The sequence below is a fragment of the Rhinichthys klamathensis genome, unplaced genomic scaffold, assembly GCF_029890125.1.
Source record: "Rhinichthys klamathensis goyatoka isolate OS25496 unplaced genomic scaffold, OSU_Roscu_1.1 h1tg000579l_1, whole genome shotgun sequence".
Classification (NCBI taxonomy): Eukaryota; Metazoa; Chordata; class Actinopteri; order Cypriniformes; family Leuciscidae; genus Rhinichthys; species Rhinichthys klamathensis.
The window spans coordinates 1481144-1497440 of NW_026607043.1; the positions used below are offsets into that span (position 1 = coordinate 1481144).

The 16297-nt window shown below is 38.1% G+C and overlaps 1 protein-coding gene across 3 annotated transcripts in view; it reads left to right on the forward strand.

Annotated features, from left to right (window-relative positions):
* ryr3 (ryanodine receptor 3) overlaps nucleotides 1-16297 on the forward strand; it is an 89555-nt gene that overhangs the window by 70667 nt on the left and 2591 nt on the right. For 2 of the 3 annotated variants that reach the window (XM_056240127.1, XM_056240129.1), the window contains 26 exons: nucleotides 553-665; nucleotides 3265-3361; nucleotides 5353-5465; nucleotides 5563-5614; nucleotides 5709-5765; nucleotides 6347-6446; nucleotides 6517-6596; nucleotides 6685-6761; nucleotides 6848-6921; nucleotides 8713-8730; nucleotides 9542-9622; nucleotides 9794-9882; nucleotides 10004-10132; nucleotides 10224-10328; nucleotides 10412-10493; nucleotides 10583-11886; nucleotides 12314-12357; nucleotides 12434-12599; nucleotides 12692-12778; nucleotides 12900-13100; nucleotides 13212-13342; nucleotides 14698-14740; nucleotides 14819-14946; nucleotides 15024-15084; nucleotides 15163-15309; nucleotides 15404-15538. In XM_056240127.1, the coding sequence (XP_056096102.1) occupies nucleotides 553-665; nucleotides 3265-3361; nucleotides 5353-5465; nucleotides 5563-5614; nucleotides 5709-5765; nucleotides 6347-6446; nucleotides 6517-6596; nucleotides 6685-6761; nucleotides 6848-6921; nucleotides 8713-8730; nucleotides 9542-9622; nucleotides 9794-9882; nucleotides 10004-10132; nucleotides 10224-10328; nucleotides 10412-10493; nucleotides 10583-11886; nucleotides 12314-12357; nucleotides 12434-12599; nucleotides 12692-12778; nucleotides 12900-13100; nucleotides 13212-13342; nucleotides 14698-14740; nucleotides 14819-14946; nucleotides 15024-15084; nucleotides 15163-15309; nucleotides 15404-15538 (3714 nt within the window). The remainder of the gene's footprint in view (nucleotides 1-552; nucleotides 666-3264; nucleotides 3362-5352; nucleotides 5466-5562; nucleotides 5615-5708; nucleotides 5766-6346; nucleotides 6447-6516; nucleotides 6597-6684; nucleotides 6762-6847; nucleotides 6922-8712; nucleotides 8731-9541; nucleotides 9623-9793; nucleotides 9883-10003; nucleotides 10133-10223; nucleotides 10329-10411; nucleotides 10494-10582; nucleotides 11887-12313; nucleotides 12358-12433; nucleotides 12600-12691; nucleotides 12779-12899; nucleotides 13101-13211; nucleotides 13343-14697; nucleotides 14741-14818; nucleotides 14947-15023; nucleotides 15085-15162; nucleotides 15310-15403; nucleotides 15539-16297) is intronic. The other variant, XM_056240128.1, reaches the window with a different exon arrangement.

The window sequence follows — 16297 nt, forward strand, 5'->3', positions numbered from 1 at the left end:
TGTGCTAATAAATGTAACATTTTAAGTAGGGAAAATAAAACATAAATTTCTGCAATTAATATTAGCTGTTTAACACGTTATGTTAATTAAAAATAATTAACAGAGCATACATTTTTTTTCATTTACTTTCATTCACATCCTTCGGCTAGCGTTACAGTGTATGATGATCACACTATCTGTGCGCCCCTCACAGCTTTTAAGTTTTAGGTACACTTAAATTAAAAGTTGTTTTAATATTTGTAATGTTCTGTAATTGTTAATAAATGATAAATAAAACTAATACGATAATTTAGCTGTCATTCATAAAAAAATGCCATTAAACAAATATTGAATATGCAAAATAATGTCTTTATGTTTCTCATACGTCTATTTGTAGATGTGAAAATGTATTTATTTATAACTCTGTGATCTTTTTTTAATCGATCAACAACCCTAATTTTATTAGTTGTATTTTGTATCATGAACAGACACTTACTATGAACTCCAAATTAACTCCAAATTGTGATTTGTTTATCCAAAAGATTTTTTATTAACCATTTATTTCACTCTCAGGTTGAGCTGCCACTTAGGAACAAGAAGATGGTGTTTCAGAAGCTGCTGTCAAAGCAACGAAAGCGTGCCGTAGTGGCCTGTTTCCGAATGGCACCACTCTACAACTTACCAAGGTATGTTCTTGGAAGCCTTTGTATTGAAATTCCAACTTTGCAATATACATTCACAGCATTCAGCTTTAAAATGTACTGACTCAATGGACAGTAGATACTTCTGAAAGTTTCCGTGATAGCTATTCCTTCCTTCCAAATGCATCTGAATGCATTCCGTGCTCCCTCTAGTGCAGGGGTCTCCAACACGTTGCTCGTGAGCTACCAGTAGCTCGTGGCCTAATTATAGGTAGCTCGCCAAGACAGTGGCTGCATCCGAAATCGCATACTTCCCTACTATATAGTAGGCGAAAATCAGTATATGACAAATGTCAAAATTCACAGTACCGTACTCATAAAAGAGTAGACAAAAAGTACCCAGGTGACCTACTACTTCCAGCGAGATTCTGAAGTGTGCATACGATAGACACTTTACTATCCCATGAGGCAACGGGAGAGGATTTGTGAATGGCAGTGAAGCAACGCAACTGAAGCTGGTAGGTCACATGATAATGATAACATGGCGAATGTAGTATGTCCTGATTACATTCATACTACACACATTCGAACTATGTAGATTAGTTTTTTTAGCGGTCATGAAGTAATTACTTATTCAAAATAAGGAAGCTATCTACTCGAGAGTACGTGATTTCGGACACAGCCGTACTTTTCACCCAGTCAGATTGAGCTAATATAGACCGTTGTCCCACCCCCTCCATAGCAAATCAAGTAATTATTTGACATATCGACCATGAGGTTATTTGTTTTATTTATGAACATGCAGATGTAATTACAATATAACAGAATAACAACCAACAACAGGGGAAAAAAAGATATCAGGAAGTTTCACTCAAGCATGTCATCATGTTTATACGGCTATATTAACTTTGTTTGCATCTGGATGATTAAAGACAGCGTTCAAGCGAAGTCAAGGGAAAAAAACATGCTATTTTCTTGAGGAATGGGAGAGTGAGTTTTTCTTTACAAATATAGGCTAAAGATGTGTGTGCCTAATTTGCGGCGATTGCAATACAGTAACATGAGCCTCTTGGCTTTTCCATCCAAGTTGCTCTTTTAAAATTCAGAACAATTATTATCGTTTCATATTTTAATTAACATTAAACCCGAAAAATTTGCGGTAAATATTGTTCAGCATTAAGCAAAATTAGAAACAGTCTCATGCAGGTGAAACATGCAGTGTAGGTTTTGTTTTTGTCAAAACATGACGGTAGGCAGAGTGCTAAGAGAAATTAGATGAATGAATGAATGAATGAATGAATGAATGAATGAACGAAGAAACGAATATCTAAGAGGGAACCAACTGTCTTCAGAAAAGTGGTATTTGCTTTTCATCTTCCCTCCGTGTAATGCCTAATAACCTAGTTTATATAACCTTTACAGAGGTTAAGGGATAGTTCATCCAAAAATGTTATCATTATTTACTCACCCTAAAGTTGTTCCAAATGTGTATGAATTTCTATCTTCTGCTGAACACAAAAGAAGATATTTTGAACAATATGGTCACATTTCGAACGATATAAATTCACACAGGTTTGGAACAACTTGGGGGTGACTAAATGATGACAGAATTTTCATTTGTGGGTGAACTATCCCTTTACTGAGGAAAGAGCTCTATTTTTTCTCTTCCATAAACACCACCTACTTGCAGGTAGTGGATTTACATTTTTGTTTAGACCAGTGCGAAATTCGGACCAAATGTTTGTTGTTAATTTTAACCTGTAGAGTTTATGAATTGTTAATGGAGCACATAAAATGCCTATGATTTATCATTTTGACTCTTTTTATGAAAACGATTTAAAGGTTGAAATGTGATGTTTATTTTTTTTTTTAGATTTATCATTTCATTTCCAGCACATTGTAACAATACCATGATAACCGTAAGCATTTTGATTACTATTACCGTGATATGAAATTTTCATACCCTTTCATTTCTAGTTATGATGCACAATAAAAACAACTGTTGCTCTCAGCCACTTTCATTTTTAAAAAGTAACTTTTAAATTAAATAAGGTTAGAGACCCCTGCTCTAGTGTCATTCTGTTTAAATGTGTTTTATTGGTGTTTTTCCGTGCTCCTTTCTTCCTCCTCCTAAAACCTGTCCCTTTCTATTGTCTCCATAACACACTTCAGATACAAAAATAATAATTACTTCCTGAATGGCTATCGGTACGTTTGGCTGGAAAAGGTGTACCATACCTCCAGCTTTGACCGTCTGTTCTCCATGCTAACGGTAATGTGAGACCAAGAGAACTCATGATCCCAACCTCCTCCTCCTCCTCCATTCTCCAAGCTAAGGGCTGAGCACAAGCATACAGTTAGCGCCGCCACTCTGAATGGTCACCTTCTGTTTCCCACGGGTCTCTTAACTTTACGTAGCGACAGGCAGTTTCAGAGTGGGTGGAAGGTTGTTCACCTGATGAGTTCTTTGTGATTAGTCTTCATGCAACAATGATCATTTAGATGGTAGCCGTGCTTTCATGGAAGTCCTCATTAAGGTGACCAGTCAGATCAGGCCATGGACTGTACATCTTCCTCTCACACCACAGAATGCACCTCCTTCCCTCATCTTCCTCTTAACCTCCCTCTCCCCCCCACTTCTCAGGCATCGCTCAATTAACCTCTTCCTCAGTGGCTATCAGAGACTTTGGATAGAGACAGAGGAGTACTCCTTTGAGGAGAAGCTAGTGCAGGACCTGGCAGTAAGTACCGGGCTGGCATCAGCGCTGCCCCATGTGCTGTGTGTGCCCGCTGGTGCCTTCTCGGCGGCTGAATGCTCTGCGGCCAGCACCGTGCCTGCTCAGGCGCGGGAGCACGTCTCTGCCCGCCTCATGTACTCATCCTGGCCTGTGTTCAGCTCTGCTGGTTGCGTGACACACTACAGACCGAGGCACAGCAGCCATGGCATGCATGAGTTTCGGCTGAGCCTCAGTCCCCGCCATCTCACTAGAAAAGCAGTCCGTTTCGGCGCAGCTTTGGTAAGAGGGGCGGACGTTCCCCGCGACGCTCTGATTTGTTCTTTGAGTGTCGTCTTTCTTTCGTAAGTCTCTGTTGTGAGAGTCGGTGGCATGTTCACCTCATGTAGAGATCATGTCTCAGCTAAAGTTTAGTCTGCGCTCTAAATTGACCCATCTGATTTGTGCGTCTTAAATAAGAATATATTTATTCATTAATGAGCTGGAAATATTTTGAGCACTAATGAAATATTTAACAGAATTAATTATTATTATTATTATTATTATTATTATTTTTAATGGTAAACTTTGATAATCGGGCACTCATTGTTAAAATCTTATGAAGACACCCTTTTAGTAATATTTAATATTTGTTTTAATAATGAAACAAGTTCATTAACATCATTATGTAACACTTAACATACACTCCAAAGCCATTTCCATTGCCGTGTCTCCATGTGAATTTGCATGCTTATCCTGAGCTGGTCCTTGTGTAATTCTGGGACATCCAACCAGACCCCATTGACCATGCTCAGACCACGATGTCATCCGAACAAGTGTTTCTCAGCTCAGGCTCAGTGGACTTCCAGGATCCAACAAATTTAACCCAGTTGTGCAGCACATCTGATCCAAGTAACATAGCAGTAGTTTTAAAATGTTGATTCACGTGGCTTCACAAGACCTGAACAGAGAGACACTGATCTCGATTACATTTAAGTGTGTCTTTGTGTAAAATATCTGCATGTCTAATTTAAACCCTTGTCACAAGATCAGGAAGCAAAGTATTGGAGTAGTAATGCTGAAAATGACTGGAATGAAACTAATTTGCATAAAGTGTCACATGTGTTTATTTCATGTTTCTTCTCATAATGAGGAGAACAGATTTTCCGTTGTGTTTTTAATGAGCTCTTTTGATGTATGTGATGTTATGGTTTGATTTGTAACACTATAGAAGTTATTTGTTCAGGGTTGTGCAGCATTTAGAATTGAGAATTTAGCTCCTAAATGTAAAAAGTTAAGCAAGATGCAGAAAGTAATTATAATTTGATTTTAAGGAAGTAGAATGGGAACGAATTCATATAAATTCATTGTCGTTTTTTAATTGAATTTATGGATGAATTATCCATAAACATGTTATCACACACGCAACATGAGATATTTCCAAAAACATTAGATAATGGTGACTTTAATGTATTTAATATATACTTTATTTGCCAGACTGCTATGATTTACCTGTTCAAAATGTCAGACTCCATGAAGTGATCTGCTCTTGAACATTTTGTAGTTGTGTTGGACACATGAAATGTGTTTTGCAATTCAATAATTTCCTTTGCTTGTAATTCCAATTTCAAATTCCAGTTAATCATCCTTTGGGACATGACCTATTGAACTAAAATGTACACTCGTTGATTAAAAGGGAGCTAATTCATAAATTCTGAATTTAGCATAACACTGGCAGTGGAGCAGATGAGCATGGTTTTAGTGAGAGAGTGATTGAAGTGTCAGGGTGTGTTAATGCATCGTCATTTGCTTTATTTTGATTTCAACTGGTGGGTGTGCTTAAAAAAATATAAATGACTGGTGTTAAAGAAACCAAGGTTTATAAAATTAGAACTCTGCTTATAGCAACAACAAAAAAAGTTCACATTTGCTTGTGTGAAGTCAAGTTAGAGAGAAATCTGGTGATCAACAGATTGTGGGAAGTGCAGTCTTTATAACTTCAGTGGGTCTTCATACAGAAAACTCCTATGGCTGTGGTAGACGAAGAAGAGGAAGAGGAAGCTGAAGTTCAGCCAGACCCTCTTCATCAGCTCATCCTTCACTTCAGTCACAATGCTCTGACGGAGAGAAGGTGATGTTTTCATATATGTGCTGTAAAGATTATAGAAGTAAATACATGTTCATTTAATAATGGATATACAACTGATTTTCTTCCTGTGTTTTTGTAGTTTCCTAGAAGAGGATCCTCTCTTTATTGCATATGCTGACATGATGGCAAAAGTCAGTGTTGGATTGAATCCAATTAATCCTTCTAAATTAAATTGTAATTGTTTTAAAGAGTTAATATTCAATCAATAAATATTTTAATTTACAGAGCTGTGCTGAGAATGAGGAAGAAGAAGAAGAGGAAGGAAAAGAAAAAACTTTTGAGGTATTCAATTCCTGAATTAAAAAATAATGTATATGAACAGGTACACTCTTCCATATGTGCCAGGCATGATTTACCACAGTGTAAAGTACTAATCAGAGCACCAATGCCCAATTGGACAATTTTTTTTTGTGATCCTTCTTAAGTGGAAGCATGCTTCTCCCCTGACACATGACGGGTGGATACAGGACATTTTTTTTTACTGTATTAGACTTGAAAAGTTAAGATGCTCGCTCTCTGGCTCACTTAAATCCTTTATAAGACTTGGGATCCCGTTTTGAACTACATTAAAGGCCTACGTTACTCACTGGTAACTGACTATTTTATTTTATTTAATTTTAAATCATGGATGTACATGGATTCACTGCAAAAAATTAAACTCTTTATTTGCTGGCTTCTTGTCCATTTGAGTTTAAAGGGATCATGGAAGGTATTAATAAAGGACAATGTCTTTCTGTTTACCTCATCATCAATGTACCAATCTGTATTGTCACACAAAACACCAATAAAAATAATTCATATGATGTTTCATGGACTGTAAGCAATATTCTGGTCAATTTGAATGCGTTTGTCTTGTTTCACAGGAAAAAGAAATGGAGAAGCAGAAGATTCTGTACCAGCAGGCCAGACTTCATGCCCGTGGGGCTGCTGAAATGGTGCTACAGATGATCAGTGCCAGTAAAGGTACACTTCTCTATTGCTGACCTGCTTTCGCTCCATTTGATTTTCTATAGCAGCATTTGTTTGTTTACAGGCCGACTTGGTCCTATGGTGACTGGCACCCTTAAACTGGGTATTTCTATCCTAAACGGAGGCAACGTTCTTGTCCAGCAGGTAAAGAGCTTGACTGGGCAGATCATATTATTTTGTCCCACAGAGGATACTGAGCTCAGTAAATACTTGTAATTTATAATTTTTTTAGAAAATGCTGGATTATTTAAAGGAAAAGCGAGATGCCGGCTTCTTTAAAAGTTTATCTGGACTAATGATGTCTTGCAGGTGGGTGTGAACACAGACATGCACTGATTATCCATTTGACCCTACTGTGATTATTCATTTTGACAGTATCTCTTTATCTCTGACAGTGTGCTGGATTTGAATGCATTTGAAAGGCAAAATAAAGCAGAGAGTCTTGGAATGATGACTGAAGAGGGATCAAGTAAGCCAATAAGCTTTATTCTTCTCTATCTGCAATTTTTAATGAATACCATGAGTAATTAGTTAATGTATTTGATAACAACATCTGCATTATATCATTATACTACAATACAGACAAAAGTTTTGTGTTTAGAATGTGCAGAGTATATTTGCCTTTTTTAGTACTGTCAGGATTGAAAGTGGTACCAGTTCTGGTCCTTCCTTTGGCTAGCTGGCAAATGCTGCACCCTGATAACTTTGTGAAGTGCATTGTTAATGTGTGTACATGGATTCACTGCAACAGTGGAAGTTGCAGTATTCTTCTCATGCAATGTCAAATGTCTATGGTATACCATTAACATTAGGGGCCCTATTTTAACGATCTAAGCACATGGTCTAAAGCGCATAGCGCAAGTGCTCATAGGCCGTGTCCGAATCCACTTTTGCTAGTTTAACGACGGGAAAAAAGGTCGGCGTGCATGGGCTAAAAGGGTTCTCTTAATGAGTAATGGGTGTGTTTTGGGCATAACGTGCAATGAACCAATCAGAGTCTCATCTCCCATTCCCTTTAAAGGCCAGTTGCGCTCGCGCCATGCGAATTCGCTATTTACATGGCGGATTCGCTATTTACAAAAATACCGCGGTCAATGGCACAGTCTATTTCAGTTGCCTTAAAATAGCAAGGCGCCAACAATGCACCTGAACACACCTCGTTTTCAGACCAGCACGCCCATGGGCGCACAAATGGGCTCAAATACATTTGCTACAATGTGGCGTAAGACATGAAAATGATAACTGCGTCGGGCTAAAACTAGCGATAAACACTCGCATCGTGCCTGGCGCCGGGTATATGATAGGGCCCTAAATGTTTTATTATCCAGTAATTCAATAGCTTCATCTTCAAAGGTGAAATGAAGGACCACAGTAGTGTGATGATGCTGTGCACAAAAAATAAAGAAATGTCAACATTGGTTTATTGAAACAAATTGGGTTTTTTTTTTTTGCATTGTGACATTATTTTCTTGACAAGTCCTCCTCATACTGTAATCCGTCCAGATGTCAACAATTTTTATTATTCTCAATGATTTTTCTCATTAAATTATAATTACTATAAATAATGAGAATCCTTTCGTCCAGATTTTTTAAACAAATTAAATTAATTTAATTTGGAACAAAAATTTCCATGATGTAATAAGTTACATTTTAAATAAATTCAGCATTACTGTAATGAAGAGATATTTTATACAATTAGCAGTTTTTTCATAGAACTTCATACGAAATATTATATATATAAATTTTATATATAAATATTAACCTAGACATATTCTTGAAAGGCTTGATGAGTGTAACGTAATAGCTTTATTTTATTAGCCATATTGTTGCCTTTGGCATCAGATAACATATGAAAACATATGAAAGGCATCAGATATCAAGTATGATACAGAACATGATTGAAATACTGGAAATAATACTAACACCTTCGTTAACTACTGATTTTGCAGGATGACTGTGTACTCACAACTAAACAAATAAAGCCTTGTCCAATCCCAGTGAATAATATGCTGTATGTGTTACACAGTATGTGGTCCAACTTTAGTTTCATTGTTATGGATTGCATCTAATTAAAAACCAGAGGTCTTACATTTCATGAAACACGTCTGAAGTCTGTCTCTGTTCACATCTGTAACTGCATGTCCATCCTCTGACTAAAAGTTTAATGACTCCTCTTTTTTCTTTCTGAAATTTAGTCTCTCTCCATTTGCTTATGTCTGCTCTCTTTGTTTGTTTTCCATCATTTTATACTGGATTGCAGCCAACATGAGAGAGCGGGGTAAATAAAGTTTAGCTACTCATTTCTTAATGCGGTTCCCTGGCATGTCTCCATTTCTTGTAACTTGTCTCTTCTCCTGCTACTAGTGATATGAATGTACTACTCTTCAGTGCTTGTAGAGACTAATGCATGCTGACAGTTTTAAGATAGAACTAAGACCAAAGCCAGGCTCATTTACCTAACTCCCTTTACTAAACTAGTAGACTCAATGGGAAAAACATTTCTTCCATGTGAACATTTTCAACAAAATATGAGTACAGATGATTCATAAAGATGAATACATGTTAAAAAATAGGTGTACACTCAGCTAAAGATTAGAACACAGCTATAAAATGAGCAAAGAGCTTTGCCAGGCCGTGAATCTGTGGCTATTTCACAAAGCTGGTTCTTCACATGACTAACTTTCACAAGTATGACATTGTGTAGAACACAATAAATACAATAGGATCTCCTCTTTATGTGTGCAGTATATAATAATTAAATTCTACAAAATATAGCACTATTTTTGCCAAGTTGCAGTATAATCTGTTTGTATCTCCAGCATATATACTGTACACCATCCTTGTGAAAGTTACCTCGCTAACCCAGCTTCTTGAAATTTCTGTGTATTAATCGACAAGCTTTTCTTTCTCCAGTCAGCTCTTGGGATGCTGTTGCGAGCCTGCAATCTAAAGCTCCTCATCCTAAGTGAAGCAAGCTCCCAAAATATGTGCTAGTCACCTGCTTGCTTGAGACTGATGTAAATTTGTTATTTAGTTTTGCTTTAACCATATGGCCCAGAAATAATTTCATTTCTCTGTCATGTTTTAAGGTTCCAAAGTACTACAAAATGATGACTTTACAAAGGATCTATTCAGGTTTTTGCAACTTCTGTGCGAGGGCCACAATAATGGTAAGACTTCTTGTAAAAAATATAAAAACTATAATATTTTATATATATTTATTTATTATATCTTTATATAACAAATATAATTATATAAGTACTGTATATATTTTTCTAAATGTAAATTGGTCTGCTTATTCTTTACCATTTTCTTTTTTCCATTTTAAATTTCCTTAACAGATTTCCAAAACTTCTTGCGGACCCAGACTGGAAACACCACTACAGTCAACATCATCATTAGCACTGTGGACTACCTATTACGTCTTCAAGTAACACAAACTAAATGCATATGTAGATGCATTATATATATGAGAACAACATAGCTCTGAATCCTCATGAATCTTCTCAACTTCAGTCTGTGGTATTGCTTGTGCTTGTTTACACCACCAGGAATCCATAAGCGATTTCTACTGGTATTACTCTGGGAAAGACGTCATGGATGAGGCTGGGCAACTTAACTTTTCCAAAGCTTTGGCAGTAGCCAAACAAATCTTTAACTCACTCACTGAGTACATTCAGGTAATGCATATACTCTTCACCAGTGCACCAGTGCATGTTAGATTTCAATGGATGTCTGCATTTCATAATATACTGTATTTCCTCTTTTTAGGGCCCTTGTATCGGGAATCAGCAGAGTTTGGCACACAGCAGGTTGTGGGATGCAGTGGTTGGGTTTCTGCATGTTTTCGCAAACATGCAAATGAAACTGTCACAGGTAACCCATCAGGGCACTGTTAATGTCTAGCTTTTTACCAAAGATGATGTCTCTCAAAACGAAATATTGTCCACTTGTTTCAGGATTCTAGTCAAATAGAGTTATTGAAGGAACTGATGGATTTGCAGAAGGATATGGTGGTTATGATGTTATCTCTTCTTGAGGGTGAGTGTGGATTGACCTTTCAAACATCACAATGGAGCTAGTGAGAGACTAGTATGGTTAATGGTTAATGCGTCAACTGCATGTTACAGGTAATGTGGTGAATGGAACTATCGGTAAGCAGATGGTCGACACTTTAGTGGAGTCCTCCAGCAATGTGGAAATGATTCTCAAGTTCTTCGACATGTTCCTCAAACTGAAGGACCTCACTACATCTGATAACTTCAAGGAGTATGACCCAGATTGCAAAGGCGTTATATCCAAGAAGGAGTTCCAGAAGTCAATGGAGAGCCAGAAGCAATACACACAGTCTGAAATCGAGTTTCTTCTCTCCTGTGTGGAGGCAGATGAAAATGACATATTCAACTACGAGGAGTTTGTGGAACGCTTCCATGAACCAGCCAAGGACATCGGCTTCAACGTGGTTGTGCTTCTCACTAACCTTTCGGAACACATGCCTCACGACTCGCGCCTATCCACCTTCTTAGACCTGGCTGAAAGTGTGCTCAATTACTTTGAGCCGTACCTGGGCCGTATTGAGATCATGGGGGGTGCCAAGAGGATCGAGAGGGTTTACTTCGAGATCAGCGAGTCTAGCAGAACCCAATGGGAGAAGCCACAAGTCAAAGAGTCCAAACGACAGTTCATCTTCGATGTGGTCAACGAAGGCGGTGAGAGCGAGAAGATGGAGTTATTTGTAAACTTCTGTGAGGACACCATTTTTGAAATGCAGTTGGCCTCTCAGATCTCCGAGTCAGATGCCGCAGAACGCCCTGAGGAGGATGAAGATGAAGAGTTGCACAGTCTGCTTGAAGGCTTGTCTGAGGAGGAAGACGCATCTCTCGAATCCGCCTCAGCCTTCACGGCCGCCTGCGTCTCTGTGAAAAAGAGCATGTCTAATTTCCGTCAAATGCTGACATTTAAGAGTATGAGGAAGCAGTTTAAGAAATTCAAGAAGCTGACCATCAGAGAAATGATCACAGGGTTCTTCTCCTTCTTCTGGATGCTCTTCACCGGGTTCTTCAAAGGCATTTTCGGCATCATCTTCGGGTTCTTCCATATAATTTGGTCCTCCATGTTTGGAGGGGGTTTTGTAGAGGGAGCTAAAAACATGAAAGTGACAGATATTTTGGGGAATATGCCTGATCCAACACAGTTTGGGATCCATGGCGATGTACTGGAAGCAGAAAAAACTGAGAGCAGTGAGCTGGTGGTGTCGGCAGAAATGGTGCAGATGACCGGTGCTGGTGCTGAGAAGCTGGAGCCGGATATGATCATGGATCTACTTAATACTGGTGTAAAGAAAGAAGGCAAGCATGGAGCAGAACCCGGTCTGGGCGATGTCTGTGAAGTCCTGACTGAAGTTAGTGCCCCTGCTGAGAAGAAGAAAAGCCAGGTTTGTATCTTATATGCCCGGTTTCACAGACAAGGCTTCAGCCTGGTCCCAGACTAAAAGGACTGAAATGAAAATGAGGCTGTGAGGGATACTTGCAGTCTTTAAAATGGCATTTTACGTTTCTAGATCACATTTCATTTTCAACAACTTTCAAAACTGTTTTAAGGAGTTTTTGTCTAAAGGTGTTTGGAAAGATTTCAGTCAGATGAAGAGTTGGCATTTTTTTAAACAACAGCACAATTCCACTGTACTTCTATTCCTCATAGCCTCAATTTCATTCCTGTTAAAATTTAAATATGGTGCTTCCCAGACTGGTTTCAGTGGTTTCAATGCCCGGTTTGGTCTATTATTTTAATCAAATATAATGCACTGCAGTGTATCATGCAATTTCTATATTTGCCAAAGTATATTGTTTTTTATTACACAGAAAGTAGCAGCAGAGAAGCCAGAATCTGAGCCAGAGAAAGCTGAGTAAGTTGACTATTGTAAAAAGATATTGTCATATTATTTCTTTTGTCAAAATGTTCTGACATGGTGTTTTTTTTAGCACCGAGAATCAGGAGAAAGAAGACAAGGTTAAAGAGGAAACGCCTGAGGAACCAGCAGCAGAAAAACCAGCTCCAAAAGCCAAACGTGGCTCATCAAAAGAAAGAGCTCCAGCATTCATGGCCAGTTTCTTTGTAGTGCTTGAAGTCTACAAAACCAAAACTCTAGTAAGAAAAAGCTCCATTCACATTTTTAGTTAAACTGGAAATGTTGTTAAAGTGGCAAACATGAAAAATGTAAGTTTACTTCTTCTCTGTAGAACTACCTGGCTCGTAATTTCTACAACCTTCGTTTTCTGGCTCTGTTTGTGGCCTTCGCCATCAACTTCATCCTGCTCTTCTACAAGGTGTCATGCAAATAACTTTTCTTTTAACTTTCATTGTGCTTATAAATATGAAGTAGACATTTATAGTATAAAAGACATTTTAAGTTGCTCTCTAACACGTTTGAATATCGCCACTCCAAAGGTGACTGGAGGTTTCGATGACGAGGAAGAGGAGGAGGGATCCTGGGGTGGAGAAGAGGAGGAGGGTGATGAAGATGACGAAGGATTGGAATACTTCATTCTTCAGGAGAGCACTGGCTACATGGCTCCCACCTTGACTTTCTTGGCTATAACGCACACGGTCATCTCCTTGCTCTGTGTCTTTGGATATTACTGCCTTAAGGTTTATCCCGTTTCCTCTAGTTTGGTTATACTTATCAGGATTAAGAGTGTCAAAGCCAGATGCTGCACAACAGTGTCCATGATTCGTGTCCTTGTTTTCTCTTCACTTTAGGTTCCTTTAGTCGTGTTCAAGCGGGAGAAGGAGATCGCTAGGAAGCTTGAGTTTGATGGTTTGTATATTACCGAGCAGCCGTCTGATGATGACATCAAAGGACAGTGGGATCGTTTGGTCATTGCAACTCCGTAAGAAACACTTTTGGCTTTCTCTTAGGCCCAAGTGATTTGGTCAATCGGATCACAAGTAGATGAGGGAGACACGTTCCGGTTTACACCTGGTGTTTTAATCCTTCTCTTTTGTCCACTTTCAACCACTTCTGTCCTGATTTTTTCGAGGGGAGGGTCTATGGGCGGGTAAATGTATGAGCTTTTTGTATGAGCATCTTTCAATCTAATGGATGAAATACAGTAAGCTTGCGCAATTTACATATGAATGCGCCTAGAGGCGGTGCAAAAACATACAGAGAGCAGCAACTTTTGTTTCTGCTCTAATAGCCGCAAGACCATGCCAAACGCTGTGAGTGTGTGTTAGAAATCAGGAATGGCGAGAGAACATTGTGCTTAGTAAATTTTTCATCTTCAAACCAAACTTGGGTCTTCAGCCGACAAAGTTTAAATCCTGTCTGGCTTGCGCGCTTCCCAAAATGTTTACGAGTTAGGTCAGTAAGTGGAGAGTAGGCGGTCTTTTGTGGCTGTTCGAACACATTCAACCACACGAGTGTCTATACTACGAAAGCAATCCGGTCGAATGCGTTTTTGGAAGAATGCGAAATTGTGAACAAGCTTGAAACGTTTTCACCTTCAAAGGACCCCGTTTGCACCTGTTTTTTGCATCATCCACTTGTGATCCGATCAACCAAAACGCATCTTAATACCAGGGTGTAAACAGGGCCTTTCATTCAGTCCCTTATGTTACATTTACAATACAGTGTCAGTGTTTCAAAAAAATAATTTTTTCTATAGCATCGAGGACCACATACATACACATACCACATCTTTTGTGACATAAATTTACCGTCACTTTTGATTATTTTAATATGTCCTTGCTGAATTAAAATAGTATTAATTTCTTTAAAAATTCTAAATCTTACTGGCCCTAACCTATTGAATTGTAGTGTATGTACAATGGCATTAAATACTGTGGAAAGTTGATATGCTGTACTTGAATTTACAATAAATATGCATATCGAAACATTTTCACAGAAAAAAAAAAGTCATAAACAATCAACAAAAAGAAACAATTTAAATCAAAAGTACAATGCAAAACTATTTTAAACAGCATTTTAAAATTTCTTTTAAAGTATTATTTACTTTAATACTTTAATACTTTTAATAGCATTTAAAAAGAAACAGTGAAGGAAAATTTAATTCAAAAATGAATGGTGACCTGTTACAATTTTTTACATTTTAATATAAGATGAACCATTAATCCTTCAGATCATCCATAAATTATTGTCATGTTAACATCCATTATTACTGGATTTTGTACTCAATTTTATCATGGATTTGAGTACTTAAAAACTAACTTACCTGTCTTTCAGGTCCTTCCCTAACAATTACTGGGACAAATTTGTTAAGAGGAAGGTAAGCAGAATCACAATAAACTTGTGATGTTACTCATTTACGGTGCTTGTATTCAACAATTTCCACTGTCTTCTTTAGGTCATCAATAAATACGGGGACTTGTACGGGGCCGAGCGCATAGCTGAACTCCTGGGTCTGGATAAGAGTGCTCTGGACTTTGATCCCACTGAAGAGGCCGTGGTGAAGGAAGCCTCCCTGCTGTCCTGGTGAGCTGACAGGACCCACAAACATTTGGTTTTAAGGAGCATTAAAGTATTCAGTCATGTTTTGGTTTCAATTGCAGGTTGAGCTCAATTGATACCAAGTACCACATCTGGAAAATGGGGGTGGTGATGACGGACAACGTGAGTACGGTTCAGATTTGAGAATGTTAGGAAGATTATCCTATTCCAGGATAATAATGTTTTGTCTTTCATCTCTAGTCTTACCTCTACCTGATCTGGTACACCACCATGTCGATTCTGGGGCATTACAATAACTTCTTCTTTGCTGCTCATTTGCTGGACATTGCGATGGGCTTTAAGACCTTGAGGACCATCCTCTCTTCTGTGACTCACAATGGCAAACAGGCAAGTGTCATCCAGCAGGGGGTGACTGCAGACAGTACAGCTTTACCACCAAAATACTTCAAATCTGATGAAAACACCTTCTTGATTTGAACAGCTGGTGTTGACCGTGGGCCTCCTGGCTGTCGTGGTCTACCTGTACACTGTAGTGGCTTTTAACTTCTTCCGCAAGTTCTACAACAAGAGCGAGGATGAGGACGCACCTGACATGAAGTGTGATGATATGATGACTGTGAGTTCATGTTTTCGTTTTGAAAGGTTTTCTGGGCTTGAATGTGGATTCAGTCTGATCTGGAAGTCATCTTGGTCATGTTTCAGACATTAATGCAGAAATGCAGTCTATAGTCAGGAATTAATCATTTATTATATATATATATATAAATATCAAATGGTCATGTGACCTAATGCTTCTGATATTAGCTCGATTTGTTTTCATCATCCTTTTTTTTTTTTTCTCAAAAGTAATATTCTATGGAGCCCCTAATGGAACATGGTGGAGGAATAAATATATTTCAAAACATTTGCATCTGCTCGCAAAACTGTTGTGTTCCCCCGAGAAACTTTGCTTTGCCTGCAAAGAACTCAAATGTTTTGCAAGCGAACTTGGAGTTTCTTGGGGAAATGCAAACATTTTGCAGGGGAACACAAAACAATTGTGAGAGAACGCAAAAGCATTGACATATAATTTTTCCTCCCATCTCATATTTTTTTTCCATCACTGTGTCCCTTTAGGGGCTCCCTACTATTCAATTTTAAAAAGAAATGGGAATTTCTATTATTGAGAGTGCCTTTAAAGCTTGATTTTTACATTTTTATATTTAAAGATTGTACTCCACTATTCAAAAGTTTGCATTCAATTGATAAAAAGTCAATAAAGACATTTATTGAAAGAAAGAATTCTATTTTAACTAAACGCTGTTCTTTTGAACTTTCTATTCATCAAGGAATCCAGAAAATCTGTTTTCAACATTGATAATATTAAGAAATGTTT